Genomic DNA, 21,531 nt, shown 5'->3' on the forward strand with positions numbered 1-21,531 from the left:
TCCTTGAGAAAAGTGGAAGAACGGGACTGCGCAGCCTCCACCTTGCTTCGCATTCCTCCTTGTGCCATGCAACACAAATCACAAATCTCCATCCCGTCCTGTGTTTGTTCTGGGCACCATGTGTTAAGGAAATGTGTGTTTTGCAGATTTTTCGCTGTTTTGCTTTTCCCACACTTCCAACACTGTGTTAGTTTACAGTGATAAGATTTTATTTCTCGCTGCTAACATCTGCTGTAAGTAAATACTACATTAGTCATTTGAGAATGCAATATTAAGTCAGTCCTTTCTTCCTCACCATATGTGCATGGAGGAGAGAAATATAGGTATTCTTGAGGAAGGGATGAGAAAGCAAGAGGTAGATAGGGGCAGTGTCTGAAGAGTACGCCAGGCTAGCATAGAGACCTGGACAATGCAGGGGCAAGAGCAGGAAGCATGGCCTCCCCTCTCAATAAAATGCCTAGGAATGGGATTGAAAAGGGGCTCTCTAGCAAGAACTGTGCTGTTGTCTTATTAGTTGTGGTGGGTTGACCTTGGCCAGCTGCCAGACACCCACCCAGCTGCTCTCTTACTCCCCCTCCTCAACAGGACAGGGAGTTGAAAATAAGATGGAAAAGCTCATGGATTGTGATAAAGACAGAGAGATCACTTACCAGTTACTGTCACAGGAAAAACCATACTCGACTTAGGGAAAATTTAAGTTATTTATTAGTTTATTTTATTGCCACTTAAAATAGATTTGGATAGTAAGAAACAAAGACAACTTAATAGAACACCTTCCCTCTCCCCCATTTTTCCCAGGCTCAACTTTACTCCTTCATTCCTCTACTCCCCCCTCCGCCTGAGAGCGGCTTTTGGGGAGGGTGGAGAGGGAATGGGTCAGTACATAACAGTTTCTCTCTGCTGCTTCTTCCTCCTCACACTTTTCCCCTGCTCCAGCATATGTCCTCTCCATAGGCTGCAGTCCTTCAGGATAAGCTGCTCCAGCATAGGCTCTCCACAGGCCACAATTCCTTTAGGAAATATCCACCTGCTTCAGCATTGTCTCTTCCACGGGCTGCAGGGGAATATCTGCTCTGATGCCTTGAGCACCTCCTTCTCCTCCTCCTTCTTCTCTGACGTTGGTATCTGTTTTTTCTCACACATACTTTTTTTTTTTTTTCCTCACTCCTCACTGCCTGTGCGGTGTTTTGCCCTTTCTTAATTATGTTTTCACAGAGGTGCCAATAGCTTGGCAGTGGGTCTGTTGCACAGCTGACTGGAACTGGCTGTGTTCAGCACAGGACAGCCCCTTACTTCTTCTCACAGAGGTCACCCTTGCACCTCCCCCGCTATCAAAACCTTGCCATAGACACCCAATAGATTAGTGCTGGTCAATAACTATATTAGTAGCCAAGCACTTAGTTCAAATCACTTTAAAGGACTGATAGTTTGCCTCCTTCACAGTATGGAAGAGGTGGATTCAGCAGAACAGAATCAATTGATTTGCCAGTGTCACCTCCTCTTTCAAATTTTTTTTAAGCACTGTCTCCTATCTGCATTGCTCCCATAGTTCAACATACATGCTTCACAGTGCAATATTGCAGGGAGAGCAGAGGTGGCACAAAGAGGAGAAGTACAAGAGCTTGAGTATCTGTCAGCTTGACACACCTTGAGGGCAATTGCTTTCTTTGTTTTAAATACTGGCAGTAAGATGAAAAGTGAACAGAACTCTAGCTAATATCAACTTAAGCCTTAACAGCAAATATCGCAAGTTTCTTGAGTTAATGGGAGGGAGATGTTTACTGGTTTGTGCTTCACTTTTTCCAAATTACGAACTCCTCCATTCCCCCAGTATATTTATTCCATTCTTAAGTGTTGAGCTCTACCAGATAGATTATCCTACAGAAGCTGGATACATAGACAAGACGGGTTTTTTGTTAACAAGTATTTGAAACAAGAATATGTGGATGGCAAAAACGTCCAAGTAGACTGTAAAGTAGGAAAAGTTTCTATCAAACCTTGGTTAATTTATAAAAAAAACCCCACAACAGAATATTTTGATTGTCATCTTGGAATACCATACATAATTAAAGGCTGTGGATGTAGTTTACCTTGACTTCAGTAAGGTCTTTGACACCGTTTCCCACAGCATTCTCCTGGCAAAACTGGCTGCTCGAGGCTTGGATGGGCACACGCTTTGCTGGGTAAAAAACTGGCTGGATGGCCGGGCCTAAAGAGTTGTGGTGAATGGAGTTAAATCCAGTTGGTGGCCGGTCACGAGTGGTGTCCCCCAGGGCTCGGTTTTGGGGCCACTCCTGTTTAACATCTTTATTGATGATCTAGACGAAGGGATCGAGTGCACCCTCAGTAAGTTTGCAGATGACACCAAGTTGGGTGGGAGTGTTGATCTGCTCGAGGGTAGGGAGGCTCTGCAGAGAGACCTGGACAGGCTGGAGTGATGGGCTAAGGCCAACTGTATGAGGTTCAATAAGGCCAAATGCCAGGTGCTGCACTTGGGTCACAACAACCCCCAGCAGCGCTACAGGCTTGGGGAGGAGTGGCTGGAGAGCTGCCAGTCAGAGAGGAACCTGGGGGTGTTGATTGCCAGCTGGCTGAACATGAGCCAGCAGTGTGCCCAGGTGGCCAAGAAGGCCAATGGCATCCTGGCTTGCATCAGAAATAGCGTGGCCAGCAGGGATCTTGCCCCTGTACTTGTCACTGGTGAGGCCGCACCTCGATGACTGTGTTCAGTTTTGGGCCCCTCACTACAAAAAGGACATTGAATGACTCGAGCGTGTCCAGAGAAGGGCAACGAAGCTGGTGAAGGGTCTGGAGCACAGGTCTGATGGGGAGCGGCTGAGGGAACTGGGGTTGTTCAGTCTGGAGAAGAGGAGGCTGAAGGGAGACCTCATTGCCCTGTACAACTACCTGAAAGGAGGTTGCAGAGAGCTGGGGATGAGTCTCTTTAACCAAGTAATAAGCGATAGGACAAGAGGTAATGGCCTCAAGTTGCACCAGGGAAGGTTTAGACTAGATATTAGAAAGTATTTCTTTACAGAAGGGGTTGTTAGGTGTTGGAATGGGCTGCCCAGGGAGGTGGTTGAGTCCCCATCCCTGGAGGTGTTTAAGAGTCACGTTGACATAGCGCTTAGGGACATGGTGTAGTTGGGAACTGTCAGTGCTAGGTTAACGGTTGGACTAGATGATCTTCAAGGTCTTTTCCAACCTAGATGATTCTGTGATTCTGTAATGAAAATAATAGTAAAAGGCAGGTGATGTATGACTTTCCCCTCTGGATGCTTTCTCCTATTGAAAGGATTAAAGAAGATACTATTTCTGCTGTATCTTGCCTTTGAAAAAGTGAGGGAGCTGTGAAAAAGTTGTTGGAGGGGGGAAGTTAATTGGGGGGGTAAAGTTTATATACAACCCTGCTCTGATTTATTACAGAAATAAAGGTGTATATTTTTAACACTGAGATTAATTAATCAACAGAACAACTTTCTAGAGGAACTAATGGAGTCCCTATAATTCAGTATCTTCAAGGTACATTTGGATGGCTGTTTAGAAAAAGATTCCAATCAGACTAGAGGTTAACTATCTTCATTTTCATTCTGCTATAACTTTACTTTGTCTTTCGTGTACAATACTGGACAACAACATTGTAGAGGCCTCATCAGAGTAGAAAAACTATCAGTCCACTTATCATAAATGCTGTTTTTCATCTAAAAGTTCTAGTTCTTGTTTAATTCTGCTGGCACTTGTCCATACAACAAACTTTCAAAATTCAAATTTTTTTTCCTTGAAGTTTAAAAAAAAAAAAGAAAGGCTGATTTTGGCTAAATATGAAACAGTAGAAGCATTTCAGTAAGGTCATTGATTAATGACTAGCATATATTTTTATTTATTATTTTGATTGATTAAAAATAATAAGCTACTTTCAACTTGTCAGTGCTTGACAAAGAGCAATCTTGCAAGGAAATGCAGATTTGTGACATGGTGACATACTTTAAAACATTTACATTAGTAAATAGGATGGTGTTGTTCCTCCAGGTGCAGTGGGTTGACCCTGGCTAGCAGCCAAGCACCCACATAGCCACTCACTCACTCCCCCTCCAGTGGGATGGGGAAGAAATTTGGAAGAGCAAAAGTGAGAAAATTTGTGGGTCGAGATAAAGACCGTTTAATAAGTGAAGTAAAAGCTGCACATGCAAGCAAAACAAAATAAGGATTTTATTCATTATTTCCCATCAAGGGGCAGATGTTTAGCCATTTCCAGGAAAGCAGGGCCTCAGGACACATAACGGTTCCTTGGGAAGACATATGCCATAACCATGAATGTCTCCCCTTCCTCCTTTTCTTGAGCTTTTATTTCTGAGGTATGACATCATATGGTATCGAATGCCACTGTGCATTATGTTCACACCATAGTTTATTACATTCACATAGTTGACTTCACAGATAACATCGGTGAGTCATTGTGGCCCAAGACAAAGTTATGCCTGTATTAGTACTAGGAATACATTAAGATCAGAAAGCAAAGATGTGATTCTTTTTCCCTGTTTGATACTGGTTCTCCAATAAATAATTTGGCCATGTCTTTAAATTGCTATTGAATCAGTTTTATTTTTTGTTAATATATTTTTTTAATGTACAGTAAAGACTATTTGATTTATTTCCCATGGAATCATGAAAACCAGGGATGGAAAACAACTGCTTATTCATCTGTTAATTTTTTTGCCAAGGTGTGACTGTTCATCTGTGGTGTCATTTTTTTGGGGGGTGTGTGTGTTTTTCTGTGTTTTTTTTAAAATTATTAATATTATTATTTTTAAACTAATGTTGTGGTTTAAACCCAGCCAACAGCCAAATACCACACAGCCGCTGGCTCAACCTCCCCCATCTGGGGGATGGGGAAGGGAATTGAAGGGGTAAAGGTAGGGAGACTTGTAGGTTGAGAGAAAAGCAGTTTAATAATTGAAATAAAATAAACCAATAATAACAACAGTAGAAAATACAAACGGGTAATGCACAATGTGATTGCTCACCACCTGTTGACTGATACACAGCCTGTTCCTGGCTAGTGATCCTGGAAAAGCCAAGATCCCAAAACCACAATCCTGGAAGCAAGAGAGAACCCCCTCTTCCTGGTTGACCCTCCTCTATATACTGATCATGATGTTATATGATATAGAATATTTCTTTGGCCAATTTGGATCCATTGCTCTGTCTATGCTCTCTCCCAGCTTCTTGTACACCTGCACACAGGCAGGACATGGGGAGCTGAAAAGTCCTTGATCTCTTAGCAACAACTGAAAACATCAGTGTATTATCAACACTCTTCTCATACCAAATCTAAAACACAGCACTATTCTAGCTACTAAGAAGAAAAATTAACTCTATCCCAGCCGAAACCAGGACACAAGAATAGTTCCAACTCTTGGTGTCATAGTGCATAAACCCCCTTTACACAAAGATGCCCATGCAGAGGGATGAGGTACAAAGCACATGAGAGGCAGGTGGTGACATCTGGTGAAGGATTGTGCTCTGAGGTTAGGTGAATCTGGGTCATGTCTATGGAAGATGCTATAACTAGTCCACACTAATTCTCTGTACTGTGCTCAAATCATCTCTGGATTGGGTACCCTATACTACTTGTGAAAGTTAGCTCCCTTGCACATGGACACCCTCAGAACTTCAGAAAGTGTCCACATGGGAGGCGGATTAAGTGCAGAGTCACTATTATGCAGTGAAATCATATCTCTGATGACACTGCACCAACCTCTTTGTGTAGACACGTTATATGTGATAAAGGGCTAATCCAGTTTCATATCCAGAACATTTCTGTTTTTTTTCAGAACAGGTTTTCTGATTTCTTTAATAATATAGTTTGTTCTTAATATAATTCACAGATGGGAGTCTTTCAAAGGCAAAAATCATAGTGTAGGAACATAGCTGTAACTAAAAACTAATAGGAAATGAGTAGCAAATGCTATCTGGCTTTGAGCTAACAGTTTCAGAAACTTTCAGATGTAGGCATTTCTTTAGTCTTCTGAAGCTACTATCTAATTAAAAACTGAACTCTCCAGTCAGTCCTGTGAAAGAAGCCTGATAAGAAGAGCCAGAGAACTTGTTAATTTTTGTGTTTAATGAAATAAGACCCTAGTTCAGACTCAAGATAGCACAAGGCCTGTGGTTGATAATGCATTGGCAACATCTGGTAGTGAGGTAGAAGGTATTGTTTCTTAGACTGCTTCAAATTGAGAAGCAGATAGCTTTGCTATGAGTTAAGTTTTAGAGTACAAGAAAAAAATTCTACCACCAGCAAGATTAACAATTAGACCAATGACTGTGAAGGTAAATTGAACAAAAATGTCATGCTATTCAAATATTCTTTATTGCCCCACATAAAAACATAGAGCAGATTTATAACTGTGTGCTCTCTTCTCTTTAGAATGGCTTATTTTTTATGCTGCAGAGTTGTATGTTAAGCAAAGTAATTCTCAGTGTAGCAGATGTAGCACTGAGCACTGCAACATGGTGAGAAATGTCAGTGACAGTCTGTACCATCTTTGCTGTTAGATGCACTGGGTGAATTGAGATTGGAGCTTGAAAGTTAGTTTCCTTTCATGTGACTCTTAGTGCCTTTTGATGTACTTTTTTCCCCCCTAAGCTTATGGTTTTTAGAAGGAAAAAATACAGTTCTGATTAATTTTCAATTTGCAGGAGTTAAATGCACCATTGGCAAGTTTGCTGATGATACCAAACTTGGAGGTGCTGGTGACTCTCTTGAAGGATAAGAGGACTTGCAGAGGGATCTGGATAGACTGGAGCCTTGGGCAATGATTAAAGTACAAATGCTGGATTCTGCACCTAGGACAGAGTAACACCAGGCACAAGTATAAATTGGGAGAGGAGTGGCTGGAGAGCAGCCCTGCAGAAAGGGATCTGGGGAGGCTGGTTGACAGTAGGTTCAGTGAGTCAGCAGTGCCCTGGCAGCCAAGAGGGCAAACCATATCCTGGGGCTCATCAAACACAGCTTAACCAACCAGTCAAAAGAGGTGATTATCCCTCTGTATTCAGCGTTGGTGCGGCCTCAATTAGAATACTGTGTGTAGTTCTGGGCCCCACAATTTAAGAAGGATGTGAAAGTCCTTGAGTGCATCCAGATAAGGGCAACAAAGCTGGTGAAAGGGATGGAAGGCATGGCCTATGAGGAGCGGCTGAGGACTTTGGGCTTGTCTAGTTTGGAGAAAAGGAGGCTGAGGGGTGACCTCATTGCTCTCTAGAGCTTCCTGAGGAGGGGAAGTGGAGAGGGAGGTGCTCATCTCTTCTGCCTGGGATCCAGTTGTATTGGATTTGCACGCAAAGGTTTTGGTAGTGGCAGGGGCTGCAGAGGTGGCTTCTGTGAGAAGCTGCTAGAAGCTTCCCCTATGTCCAACAGAGCCAATGCCAGCCGGCTCCAAGATGGACCTGCCACTGGTTAAGGCCGAGCCAATCAGTGATGGTGGCAGCACCTCTGTGATAACATATTTTAAAAAGGGGAAAAAAATTAATGGGAGAGCAATTGCAGCCAGAGAGAGGAGTGAGAATATGTGAGAGAAACAACTCTGCAGACACCAAGGTCAGTGAAGAAGGAGGGGGAGGAGGTGCTCCAGGTGCTGAAGCAGAGATTCCCCTGCAGCCTGTGGTGAAGACCATGGTGACACAGGTTGTCCTGCTGCAGCCCATGGAGGTTAATGGTGGAGCAGATATCCACCTGCAGCCTGTGGAGGACCCCATGCCAGAGCAGGTGAACACGTCCGAAGGAGGCTGTGACCCCGTGGGAAGCCCACACTGGCGCAGGCTCCTGGCAGGACCCATGGACCCGTGAAGAGAGGAGCCCATACTGGAGCAGGTTTGCTGGCAGGACTTGTGACCCTGTGGGGGACCCATGCTGGAGCAGTTTGTGAAGAACTGTAGCCCGTGGGAAGGACTTATGTTGGAGAAGTTTGTGAAAGACTGTCTCTCATGGAGAGACCCCCTGCTGGAGCAGGGGAAGAGCGAGAGGAGTCCTCCACCTGAGGAGGAAGGAGCGGCAGAGACAACGTGTGATGAACTGACCACAACCCCCATTCCCCATCCCTCTGCACCACTTGCAGGGGAGGAGGTAGAGAAATCAGGAGTAAACTTAAGCCTGGGAAGAAGGGGTGGGTGGGGGGAAAGTGTTTTAAGATTTGTTTTATTTCTCATTACCCTACTCTGATTTGATTGGCAATAAATTAAGTTACTCTTCCCAAGTTGAGTCTGTTTTGCCCATTACAGTAATTAGTGAATGATCTCTCCCTGTACTTATCTCCACCCCTGAGCCTTTTGTTATATTCTCTCTCCCCTGTCCAGTTGAGGAAGGGGAGTAATAGAGCAGCTTTGGTGGGCACCTGGCATCCAGCCAAGGTCAACCCACCACACCAGTGATAGGATTTGTGGGAATGGCTCAAAGCTGCACCAGGGGAGGTTTAGACTGGACATTAGGAAACATTTCTTTACCAAGAGGGTAATCAAACATTAGAACAGGCTTCCTAGAGAGGTGGTCGATGCCCCAAGCCTGTCAATGTTTAAGAGGCATTTGGACAATGCCCTTAATAACATGCTTTAGCTTTTGGTCAGCCCTGAAGTGGTCAGGCAGTTGGACTAGATGATTGTTGTAGGTCTCTTCCAACTGAAATAGTCTATTCTGTTCTATTCTAAAATTTATTCAATGTATTACAGTATGTGGTGTGTGTATGTATATACATGTAATAGAATGTTAAACATGATATAAATGTATTTAATATAGTATAATTATAGTATGCATATGTCAAAAATATTTCCTGTTCAGGACAGAAGGATCTTTAGTTTGAGAAATATTTATCACAGTTCGTTCCACTGGAACATTTTTTAAGTTTTAAGAAATGGTGTTATAAGCAAAGATGATTTCTCAGAAATTACAAGACCAACACAATTAACTTTACATTGTGAAATGTTTTTAAAGACATTTTGTTAGCATACTTTTGGATAATATTGAATAGATAGTGACACAAGATTACCTATACATTTTATTAATGAAAGTTCTTTAAATTGTTGGAAGACATAGTTTGCATCTTGAAAATCATATCCTATCTGTGATGTACCGTTTTTAAGAGGATGTGTGGAAGTATAATTTCTAACTACTGTTGTGGAAGCTCTCAAATAAGCAAATAACAACCAAAAATAAAAATTTATTTTCAACACAATTAACTAGCACTCTGCAAACATACAACAGCAGATTTGAATGTCCGTGAGAGGAGAACAAAACTATCACCACAAACATTCTAGGGTTTAACAACAACCCAAACCGCTCTGTCACTCACTGAAAAAAATGAGGGCTCTCAACCTCGAGAAACTTCTTAGGGCAGCGTCTCGACCCATAGGAACCTCAAGGAGTTTCCTTGGGTGGCATCCCAACCCAAGGGGAGAGTCCTCAACCACAGCACACTGCTCCAGGTGGGGACTAGCTCAAAATGACTCCCCCAGGGGACTCCATTTATACCCCAGCCAAATCTGATCTGTGGTCAATATCAGCTCCCATTGGCCAAGGGCCCCAAGTACCGTAAAGCCCTGAGAACCAGGGCACGGAAAAAAGGAAATCAATAGCCACTACATTTCAGCAGCCAAGAAGCCTATTTTCATTGGGTGGCTGCATCTGCCACAACTATATGCTATATAGATATTTTCTGTCTGTTGTATGCAAACAGAATTTTGAATAGCTGTAGTTAATATTAGCTAGAAGTTCATTGTTGGGTTCAAATACTGGTTATTTGGGGTCAGAGTACAATTGTCATGTGGCCTGTGTACTTCCCTATAGCAAGTCACTAAGAATTGAGATGTATAAAGCTTCTTTCATATTTAATAGATAAGCACTGCAAATTGCTTATGGTTTTGTCAGCAGCTTTCAGTTTGAGGAGCTGAAATGAGACTGGTTTGCATTTGCAGGTATGTACAATTTGTCTTAAAACTAGTTGGAAAAATAACTCAGCATCTAAAATTGATGCCTCTCTTCTAGGCTTTTTCTCCTCACTGGATACCTATCAATGTAGGTAAGCCATATGCCACTGTATACATGGGACATTTCATAGGAAAGCCAAATCATTTCAGGTTTACAATTGTGATATTGGCAGTAAATCTCTAGATGACTTAGTCAAGATTGAGTTCTGTCCCATAGGGCATTTTCCAAATGGGCATTTTTAGCAATAAATGCCTTGAACTTTTCATAGGTACACAGGGAATACAATTTGGTGTTTCTTGCTGTGATGAGCAGGTCATTTCTGAATAGACAGTTTAACTTTCTGTATATTCAGATTTCAGAAGAGTAGTAACTGTTCTGTTGAAAATGCATACTTTGTTATAATAATGTTTCTGGAACATTTTGAAACTGCCTATGTTCACAGCAGTTTGTATCTTAACTAGGTCAATAATACTGGTATCTCCACTGAAGTTGCATTTTGGCATTGGATATCTGTCTTTTATGTACCATGTCCTTTTATTTTAACCTAACTGTATGTTTGCTTAGCTATTTTTCTATATATGTTACAGAGTAGTCTTTTTTTCCTCAAAATATTTGTTTTAAAATAATTTTTAAAAATATAGTAGAGAGATGTGTATTTTTTATTTGGTAAACTTGTTGTTCCTTCCTTGTGTATAAAAGGATATCCTGCTGCACCATTTACAGTATTCTTTGAAACTTCATTCAGAAGCAACACATTCTCATAATATGATGGTCCTTCATGGCTATGTATTTGTTTTGAGCTTAATTTGAAGTACAGTCTATTCTCAAGTTACTTAAGAGAATAATGAAAACTATTTCAATATAAGTAGGGAGGAAAAAAAATTACTCCAAATGACCAATGATCACAAAATAAAACCCTTAAAAGAAAATCTCTAATTATAAGTAACTTCAGTCATAATGTTCAAAACCTTGTCATAAAGGAAAGGACATGAATAAAATGGGTCACTGTACAGAATCAAGACCTTTTAGTGTTTAAAAATGCACAAAGAAGTAACTTAAACTTTGAAGATGTTTCTTCAATGTTTTTATTCTTAACTTGGAACTAAACATGGAGCATTTTGGGGAGCTATGGGAAAGTTATGAGGAAATGAAGGAGGGTTTTCAGCCTTATTCAACCTATGTTGTGCTTTGTCTGGCAGAGTTACTTGCAAATCAGGTTTCTTGGGATCTGAGAGTACAAAAGAGAATTGGTGCATTAAAAGCATTGCCAAAGTTCCTAGAAGTGCCTGCCCTGCTAGGGGGAAGGGAGGAAGAGGGCTTCTGCAAGTGCATCTGGCCTGGTGAGATAAACATGGCTTTCAGAGCAGCTTCATTAACTAGTTTGAACCCCTCCCTTCAACTTTTCAAAAATGTCAATATTATTTCAAAGAATACCTATCAGGGTACTTCCAACAAAGATTTCTGGAAAATCCCTAGTTCTAGTTAAGGTGTGAAGTTTTCAGAATACAGAAGTGCTTTTTTCTCTAGATTTAGAAAAGTATATCTTTGCTTGACAGCTGTGCTGCAGGACTGTGGTCAAATAGTATTTAAATCTTGCTCTGTGAATGGACCGAGCAATTTTTCCATTGAGAAATATGGAGTGTCAGTAAGCAGAATTCCTTAAGAAGTTAAAGGGGTGTATAGTCAGTTGTAATTTTCCATTAAGACAGTGAAAGTTAGGAATAGAACAAACATAGATGGCTGCTGGAAAATCGGATGCCAGTTCTTGATGCTGGTTCACCTAACAGAAGTTAGAGAATTTCATCCTCACTTGAATTTCTGGTATATGCCATTTTCACTAGTCACCATAGAATCATAGAATATCTCAAGTTGGAAGGGACCCATAAGGATCATTGAGTCCAACTCCCTGCTCCTTGCAGGACTACCTAAAACTAAACCATATGGCTAAGAGCATCGTCCAGATGCTCCTTGAACTCTGACAGGCTTGGTGCCGTGACCACTTCCCTGAGGAGCCTGTTCTGGTGACCGACCACCCTCTCAGTGAAGAACCTTTTCCTAATGTCCAATCTGAACTTCCCCTGACACAACTTCATTCCATTTCCTTGTGTCCTATTGCTGGTCACCAGAGGGAGGAGATCAACACCTCCCCTCTGCTGCCCCCCTTGAGGAAGTTGTAGACTGCAATGAGGTCACCTCTCAGCCTTCTCTTCTCCAAGCTGAACAAGCTGAGTGACCTCAGCTGCTCAGTCTTGCCCTCAAGACCTTTCACCATCGTGGTTGCCCTCCTGTGGACACACTCTAATAGTTTGATGTCCTTCTTATATTGAGGCACCCAAAACTGCACACAGTGCTCGAGGTGGGGCTGCACCAGTGCAGTGTAGAGTGGGACAATCATCTCCCTCAACCGGCTGGCTATGCTGTGCTTTGTGCACCCCAGGACACAGTTGGCCCTTTTGGCTGCCATGGCACACTGTTGACTTATATTAAACTTTCCATCAACCCAAGCCCCCAGATCTCTTTCTGCATGGCTGCTCTCCAAGCCTCTTGTCCCCCAATTTGTATGTATAACCAGGATTGCCCTGTCCCAGGTGCAGAATCCAGCACTTGCTCTTGTTAAATTTCATACGATTGGTGATTGCCCAGCTCTCTAGTCTATCCAGATCTTTCTGTAAGGCCTCTCTACCCTCGAGGGAGTCCACAGCTCCTCCTAGTTTAGTATCATTGGCAAACTTACTTAATGTACATTCGATTCCTGTGTCCAGACCATTTATAAAAACATTGAAGAGAACTGGCCCTAAAATTGAGTTCCAAGGAACCCCACTAGTGACTGGCTGCTAGTCTGATGTAACCCCATTTATTAAAACTCTTTGAGCCTGACCCATCAGCCAATTGTTCATGCAACGTATTATGGACTTGTCTAGCTGTATGTTGGACATTTTTTCTGGAAGGATACTGTGAAAGAGTATCAAAAGCTTTGCTAAAATAAAAAAAAATACACATCTACTGGCTTCCCTTGGTCAACTAGATGGGTGACCTTGTCATAAAAGGAAATTAAGTTACTTAAGCAGGACTTTTCCCTCGTGAACTCATGCTGGCTATGACCAGTGACTGTGTTGTCTCTCAAGTGGTTTTCAGTAACTCCCAGAATAACCTTCTCCCTAATTTTACCAGGTACTGAAGTGAGACTGACAGGCCTGTAATTACCAGGGTCTTCCTTCTTACCCTTCTTGAAAACTGGGACAACATTTGACAGCTTCCAGTCAACTGGGACCTCTCCAGTCTCCTAAGACCATTGAAAAATAATGGAAAGGGGTCCCACGATAACATCAGCCAGATCTTTCAATACCCTGGGATGAATCCCATCAGGCCCCATAGACTTATGTGCATCCAGCTGGAGCAGCAAGTCTCAAACAAGTTCAGAGTCGGATGGGAATTTATCATCCCCCCATTCATGGTGTTCCAACACAGGGCTCCAGGGGTCCCAGGGCCCATCATCGGTGTTAAAGACAGAGGTGAAGAAGGCATTAAACTTCTCTGCTTTGTCTGTGTCCCTATTTGTGAGGTGACTGACCTCATCAAGTAGCAGACCAATGTTGTCTCTGATCCTCATTTTGCTATTAAAATATTTTTTAAAAGCCCTTTTTGTTGTCCTTCACAGTGCTGGCTAGCTTGAACTCTAATTGAGCTTTGGCCGCACGAATTTTCTCCCTACAGTGGCGACCAGCATCTCTGTAGTCCTCCCGTGTTGCCTGTCCTTGCTTCCAATGTCCATACACTTTCCTTTTTCATCTGAGTTCTAGAAGATGATCCCTGCTCAGCCAAGCTGACCTTCTGCCCTGCTTGCTTGACTTCCGACACTTTGGAATTGCCTGCTCCTGCGCTCTTAAGAGATGGTTCTTAAAAAGGAATAAGCATGTGACTTGTTTGCTAGTGTCTCTCCACTCTGTAGTTCAAGATATTATCAAGAAATCACTGGCATGGGTGTCTCTGAGTATGAGATTCTGTGTCTTCTTTCATTCTGATTTAATGTACTTCTTTCTTTTCAGGTTCACATAACGCTAGGGATCAAAGAAGCATATGTAACACTTGTGTGGTGCTGGGACCAGTCTTCTGAAAGAAGACTCCAAAGTAAATTACCTTCATCCTGTTTATCCTGGGATTGACTTTTCTTTGGAGAAAAGCTCAACAGAGAAACTTTTCACACTGGAACCATTATGAATAAATCTATTTAAAGAACTTGCTACCTGGCGACACTTTTGCAGAGATTGAATCCTGTTTTTCATCTGTGTTTGTGCTTCAGACTGTAAACAATGAGTGAGTTCTGGTTGTGTTTCAACTGCTGTATTGCAGAACAGCCTCAGCCTGTAAGTATGAGTATTGGAACTGTTTTGTGTATAATTCAATACATTGTTCAATTTTTCTTTTTTTGTATTTTAGCTTCTTAAATTAGTGCTGTTGGACCAAGCCCAGTGAGAATTAAGGAATTAACTGCCATCTTGGTTTAGCTGTGAAAGAGTCTGATCTAGACTGTCATAGAGATGTTTTCCTATCCTTAATCTTAAATCTGTCTGAAGTCTTTGAAAAGACCCTTTATATGTTTGAGCTGTAGAGAGGGAGAAAGGAAGGGGAAGGGGAGGGTGAGAGTGAGAAGGACCTAAACTGTTGTTCTAACATCTGCCAAAAAAGCAGGTGGAAATCTGGAAATGTCATGATGTCTGATACTGTTTAAGGCTGTCGTGGTTTAACCCCAGCCAGCAACTAAGCACCATACAGCTGCTTGCTCTCTCCTCCCCCCTCCTAGTGGGATGGGGGGAGAATCGGAAAAAAGTAAAACTCGTGGGTTGAGATAAGAACAGTTTAATAACTAAAATAAAATATAATAATAACATCAATAATAATAAAAGGAATATAATTTTTAAAAAGATAAATAAAACCCAAGAAAAGAGAAGTGATGCACAATTGAATTGCTCACCACCCGCTGACCAATGCCTGAGCAGCGATCCCCCCCCAGCCAACTGCCCCAGTCCATATACTGAGTGTGACGTTCTATGGTATGGAATATCCCTTTGGCTAGTTCAGGTCAGCTGTCCTGGCCGTGCTCCCTCCCAGCTTTTTGCGCACCTACTCGCTGGCAGAGCATGGGAAACTGAAAAATACTTAATTTAGGATAAGTCCTACTTAGTGACAACTAAAACATCAGTGTGTTATCAACATTATTCTCACACTAAATCCAAACCACAGCACTGTACCAGATACCAGGAAGAAAATTAACTCTATTCCATCTGAAACCAGGACAAAAGCTTATTTTCCTGTGTGGCTGGACAATGGTGAAAGAAGGTTGCTGTTAAGAAATATTGCTGTTAAGAAATATAGGGTAAAATCCATTCCTTCTCTGCCTTTCTCAGCATTCATTTAAATGAAGTCAGAGAGAGGGTGGGTGAGAGGGAGAGCGAGAGAGCAAGGAGGCGGGTGAGAGGGAAGGAGCACATGCCAGGGAGAGAAGGCGAGAGTGAGTGAGCAGGAGTGGGAGGGAGCAAGAGAGGGTGAGCAAGAGCACGGGAGAGTGGGAGCGAGAGTGTGCAGGCAAGCATGAGCAGGGGAGCGCAAGGGGGCAAGAGAGGGAGGGAGAGAGATCAAGGGAGCGAGCAAGGGCAAGTGCAAACAAGGGGGAGCAGGAGCATGGGAGAGAGCGCAGGTGCATGCAAGGGCAAGCATACAAGGGCACAAGAGAGCTAGAGCGTGAGCAAAAGTGAGAGCTCGAGAGAGAGTGGGCAGGAGAGTGAGCAAGTGTGCAAGCAGGGGAGCATGGGTGAGAGATCAAGAGTGAGTAAGAGCAAGAGTGAGTGGGAGAACGAGCATGCAGCGGGAGAGGGTGTGGTCGAGTGAGATCAAGGGTAAGGGAGGGAGCAAGCATGAGTGAGAGATCAAAAGCAAGGGTGAGAGAGGGAGGGCAGGAGCGAGAGGGCAAGAGAGCAGGGGCACAAGAGCGACAGTGAGTGGGGCAGGTGGGCGAGCAAGTGAGTGAGCATGGTGGTGAGGGCAGGCGAGGAGGAAAGAGTGAGGGAGGGTGAGCAAGAGAGTGAGGGAGAAGGAGGACAGGAGGGTGGGTGGGAGGGTGAGGGTGGGTGAGAGAGTGAGAAGGCGTGAATGAGCAGGAGGGTGAAGGCAAGCAAGAGAGTGAGGGAGAGGGAGGGTGAGAGGTCAGGCGAGACTGAGAGGGAGAATGAGAGAGAGGGGCGAGGAGGTGCGGGGGAAGTGGGGATTAGGGGGTGAGCAATCACAAGGGGGCAGAGTGGCACGAGGGGGCAGGGGATGAGGAGGTGAGCAAGGGGGTGAGAGGTTAAGCAGGGGCAAGTGTGTGAGGAGGTGAGTGGGAGCAAGGAGGCAGGTGAGGAGCCAAGCAAGGGGGCAAGGAGGTGGGCGAGGAGGCGAGCAATGAGGGCAAGCTGAGTGGGGGCGATGAGCCAAGCAAGACCAAGGGGTGAGGGGGCAGAGTTGAGCACAAGGAGGAGATGGACTGGGGGGAGGAAGTGAGCATGAGGAGGTGAGCACAGGCCAGCAAGCGTGAGGCAGCAAGCGCTAGGTGATGAGCACCAGGAGATGAATGTGAGCATGAGACTTGAGGAGATGAACACAAGGATATGAGTGTGAGCAAGAGTGTGAGGAGACTAGCAACAGGGAGGGGACAAGCACAATCAAGAGAGGGAGGCAATGAGAGAGAGGAGACAAACACACGAGGGAGAGGAACAAGATGAGCACAAAGGAGAGCACGGGGATACAAACTGGGGGTGTTGATTGACAGCTGGCTAAACATGAGCCAGCAGTGTGCCCAGGTGGCCAAGAAGGCCAATGGCATCCTGGCTTGCATCAGAAATAGCATGGCCAGCAGGAATCTTGCCCCTGTACTTGTCACTGGTGAGGCCGCACCTCGATTACTGTGTTCAGTTTTGGGCCCCTCACTACAAAAAGGACATTGAATGACTCGAGCATGTCCAGAGAAGGGCAACGAAGCTGGTGAAGGGTCTGGAGCACATGTCGTACGAGGAGCGGCTGAGGGAACTGGGGTTGTTTAGTCTGGAGAAGAGGAGGCTGAGGGGAGACCTCATCGCCCTCTACAACTACCTGAAAGGAGGTTGCAGAGAGCTGGGGATGAGCCTCTTTAACCAAGTAATAAGTGATAGGACAAGAGGTAATGGCCTCAGGTTGCGCCAGGGAAGGTTTAGACTAGATATTAGGAAGCATTTCTTTACAGAAGGGGTTGTTAGGCATTGGAATGGGCTGCCCAGGGAGGTGGTTGAGTCCCCATCCCTGGAGGTGTTTAAGAGTTGGGTTGACATAGCGCTGAGGGATATGGTGTAGTTGGGAACTGTCAATGTTAGGTTAATGGTTGGACTGGATGATCTTCAAGGTCTTTTCCAACCTAGATGATTCTGTGATTCTGTGAAACACGAGGTAGAGAAAGAGGAGATGAATGTGAGAAGACGATCTGGAAGGAGAGAAGGAGCAGATGAGCATGTACTGGAGAGCGAGGGAAGGGGGAGAGACTATCAAGAACGAGAGCAAGGCAGCTAGAGTGAGAGACCAGGAGGCGGGCAAGAGAGGGAGGAAAAGAGCACTAGCAAAAGAGAAAGAGGGAATGTGAGGCAGCAAGAGCAAGTGAAACAGCAATTGTGAGACAGAATGAGTGTGAGACCATGAAAGTGAGTGAGTGTGAGTCAGTGAGGGCAAGAGAGTGAGATTGAGTGAGATGGCAGGTGCAAGACTGAGCGAGAGAGGGTGAGACAGGGAGCAAGCATGAGACAGCATGCAAGAGGAGGCAAGCACAAGTGAAAGACAGTGAGCAAGTGTGAGATTGCAGGAGTGAGCTGGACCGAGCGCGACTGGTCAAAGCAGTGAGATGAGAGTGCATGCTTGAGTGAACATGAGAGATGGAGAGAAAGGTAGTGATCGCTAGATGGAGCAAGAGCGAGGCAGCAAGAGAGCAACACAGTCACAAGTGTGAGACAGGGCAACTGTGAGCAAGTGCAAGTAGGTGAGAAAATGAGTGCAATGTGTCAGTAGCACACGTGAGAACAAGTGCAAGATGATGGGAGCAGGTATGAGATGGCAAGCGACACACTGAGTGAGCATGAGACAGGAGAGCAAGCAAGTGTGAGTGAGCAAGGTAGTGAGAATGAGAGAGACAGTGAGATGGCATGAGTGAGCCAGATAAAGATTGATATGGAGGGAAAGAGCACCACAGATTGAGCAAGAACTAGAGAGAAACTAAAAGACTGACTGAGAGACAGATGGAGACAGAGGGAGAGAAAGAAAGAGGGAGATGGGGAGTGAGACAAAATTCATAGATGGAGACAGAAGAGGAAAGACAGCGAGAGAGTGGGAGTGTTAGGGAGATAGTGTGAGAGAGGGAAACAGCAAGCAAAGATACAAAAGATAGTGAGAGAGAAGGAAAACTCAAAGACAGACAGGGAGAAAGACAGAGAAGAAGATTAAGATGTCATGATTTAAACCTGACTGGCAGCCAAACACCACACAGCCGCTTGCTCACCCTCCCCCACCCCAGGAAATGGGGAAAAGAATTGGAGAAGTAAAGGTAAGGAGACTCATACGTTGAGATAAAAACAATTTGTCATGGTTTAAGCCCAGAGGAAAACTGAGCACCACACAGCTGCTTGCTCACCCCTTCCCCCTCAGGAATGGGAAGGAGCAAATACAACAAAAGGCTCTGGAATTGTGATAAGGACAGGGAGGGATGACTCACCCATTATGGTCACGGGCAAAAGACAGACTCGTTAGGGGAAGAAAAAGAACATCAATTTAATTCAAACACTAACACCACCACCACTTAACAGACAGAGTAGGACAGTGAGAAGTATAACCACATCTTAAAAACACCTTCTCCCACCCCTCCCTTCTTCCTAGGCTCAGCTTTGCTCCTGATTTTTCTACCTCCTCCCCCCCACCCCCACCAGCAGAACACAGAGCAGGGAATGGGGGTTACGGTCAGTCTGCTGCTCCTTCCTCCTCAGGGGGAGGACTTCTCACATTCTTCCCCTGCTCCAGCATGGCGTCCCTCTCATGGGAGACAGTCCTCCATGAACTTTCTCTGATGTGAGTCCTTCCCACAGGGTGCAGCTGTTCCCATGCTGCTCCAGTGTGGGTCTCTCCTGTGTGTTGCAGTCCTCCCAATGCTGAACTACAACAGTGGAGGCTTCCCTCAGGGTCCCGGCCTTCTTCAGGCACAGCCACCTGCTCTGGCATGGGGTCCTCCACGGGCTGCAAGTGGGCATCTGCTCCACCGTGGACCACCATGGGCTGCAGGGGCACAGCCTGCCCTCTCACCATGGGCTGCAGGGGAGTCTCTGCTCCGGTGCACCTCCCTCCCTCCTTCTTCCACTGACCTCAGTGTTTGCATAGGTGCCCTCCTCACAACTCCCACTCCTCCTCCCAGGTTCCCTTCTTAAATAAGTTATCACAGAGGCACAGCCACCATCGCTAATTGGCTCAGCCTTGACCAGAGGTGGGTCTGACTTAGAGCCAGGGGAGCTTCGAGAAGCTTCTCAGAGGGGGCCACCGCTGTAGCCCCCTCCCCCGCTACCAAAAATCCCTGCCACACACACAAACCCAACACATTTCACCCCTCGCCTCTGCAAATCACATATTTAAGAATTGTCATTAAAATCCACATTCATTACACAAGACAATCTTCACAAACTTCACTCACATCAACACAAAACAAAAAACAAATCAAAAACTTCCCCACATTAAAATAAAAATGTCATCACAATACCAAAACACAATCCACCCCTCATCCCTCCACCATAATTACAACAGAAATTCCCATGATCATTCCGCTAACAGGGTCCAATCCATGTTTTCTCGTTATCTCTCCCAATTACTATCCTTACCTCAAATTCCTCTGCCCCAGGTGCCCCTGGTTTAAACTGGGCAGGCAGCAAAACACCACACAGCTGCTTGTCTGGACAACAGCTGAAATCTTTTCCTATATCCCACAGCTCACTCAGGGATAGAGATAGGGTGGAGGTGGTTACTGTCTCATCTTCTTCCTCCTACTCCTCCTTAGGAGGAGTGTCTTCATCCCTTTCTAAATGTGATGACTTTCGTGTCCATTTCTTCTTTTGTATCGGAGCAACTGATTCTGGTGCCGGTTGGTCCTTTGGTTCAGCTGTACTGCCTGTCATGATGGTTGGAGTGGCTGCAGTGTCTGTTGCGGGGGTTGGAGTTGTTGCAGTGTCTGCAGGGAAGAAGAGGAAGGAAGAGAGCCTCGTTAAAATAATTATTTTATTTTAAGTTTTATAACTATAATTTATAATATACAATATATAATATAATATAAAATTAATGTATAATTATAATAACTATATATTAATTAAAACAGAGTTGTTAAAGTAATAATGATAATAGTAATAATAGAAAATACAAATGAGTGATGCACAATGTGATTTCTCAGTGTTACTGTAAAAACTGGCAGAGGAACTCTCTAAGACTCGTTTTGGAGTGTTAGCAAGCAGGCATTCTTTATTGCAGCGCTGGGTGCACACGCAAATAGCTTCGCAAAGGTGTGTGCGCCCCAGATCTATAAGCGGCAGCTGATATACAGTGAGATTATGCATATTCATAACTTTTCAGAGAAATGAGTTACATGTGCATTAGATTTCCTGGAACTAATTACAATATCTGCATCCTAATTACGCATGCGCTTTCTTGCTGGGTGGTGGTCTCGAGGGGTCCCTGGTGGTCGTTGGCAGTCTTCCTCACCGTGCCTGCTGGTTGACCTCAGCGCTCATGCGTGCTCACAAAGGTCTGTTTAGGAGGTGTTGTGCAGCTGTGTTGTGTCTTGAGCTGGTTTGTTTTAATTTGTCCCGTCCTTGTTCCTGTTATCTTCAAGAATAGGCCCCGACTGTCTTATTTATTACTGTCTTCTCTTCAAACCCCTTTCTTCTTTATGAAAGCTCCAACCTTCAGCTGTGTCGGCACGTTCCAGAAGTTACATTGACCTGCTCTATTCTCAGTAAAAAAAATGTTAGCAAGACATTTTAGCTTACACAAGTGTCTATGAGATTACTTCAGAAATGAGTCCCATTATCTGACTCAATTCTTTCTGGGGTGACATGTTGCCATAAGACTTGCTTTTCAAGGCCCAGGATAGTGTTCCAGGTGGTGGTATGGGGCACGGCATATGTTTCCAGCCATCCGGTGGGTGCTTCCACCATTGTGAGCATATAGTGTTTGCCATACTGGGTTTGTGGGAGCGAGATATAATCAATCTGCCAGACCTCCCCATATCTATATTTTAACCATTGTCCTCCATACCAAAGAGTTTTTAACCATTTGGCTTGCTTAAGTGCAGTGCATGTTTCACATTCATGGATAACCAGTGCCGTAGTGTCCATGGTTAAGTCCACCCCTTGATCACAGGCCAATCTGTATGTTGCAGCCCTTCCTTGATGGCCTGAGGAATCATGGGCCCAGCAAGCCATAAATTTTTCACCCATTTTTCATGTTGCCAGTCTAGATCCACTTGAGCCATG

At 44.4% G+C, this 21,531-nt stretch overlaps 1 protein-coding gene across 4 annotated transcripts in view; it reads left to right on the forward strand.

Moving 5' to 3' along the window:
• LOC141917778 (CDC42 small effector protein 2-like) overlaps nucleotides 1-21,531 on the forward strand; it is a 134,527-nt gene that overhangs the window by 82,263 nt on the left and 30,733 nt on the right. For all 4 annotated transcript variants that reach the window (XM_074811286.1, XM_074811283.1, XM_074811285.1 and 1 more), the window contains exon 2: nucleotides 14,026-14,343. In XM_074811286.1, the coding sequence (XP_074667387.1) occupies nucleotides 14,290-14,343 (54 nt within the window). In that variant the 5' untranslated portion in view covers nucleotides 14,026-14,289. The remainder of the gene's footprint in view (nucleotides 1-14,025; nucleotides 14,344-21,531) is intronic.

The sequence above is a fragment of the Strix aluco genome, chromosome W, assembly GCF_031877795.1.
Source record: "Strix aluco isolate bStrAlu1 chromosome W, bStrAlu1.hap1, whole genome shotgun sequence".
Lineage (NCBI taxonomy): Eukaryota > Metazoa > Chordata > Aves > Strigiformes > Strigidae > Strix > Strix aluco.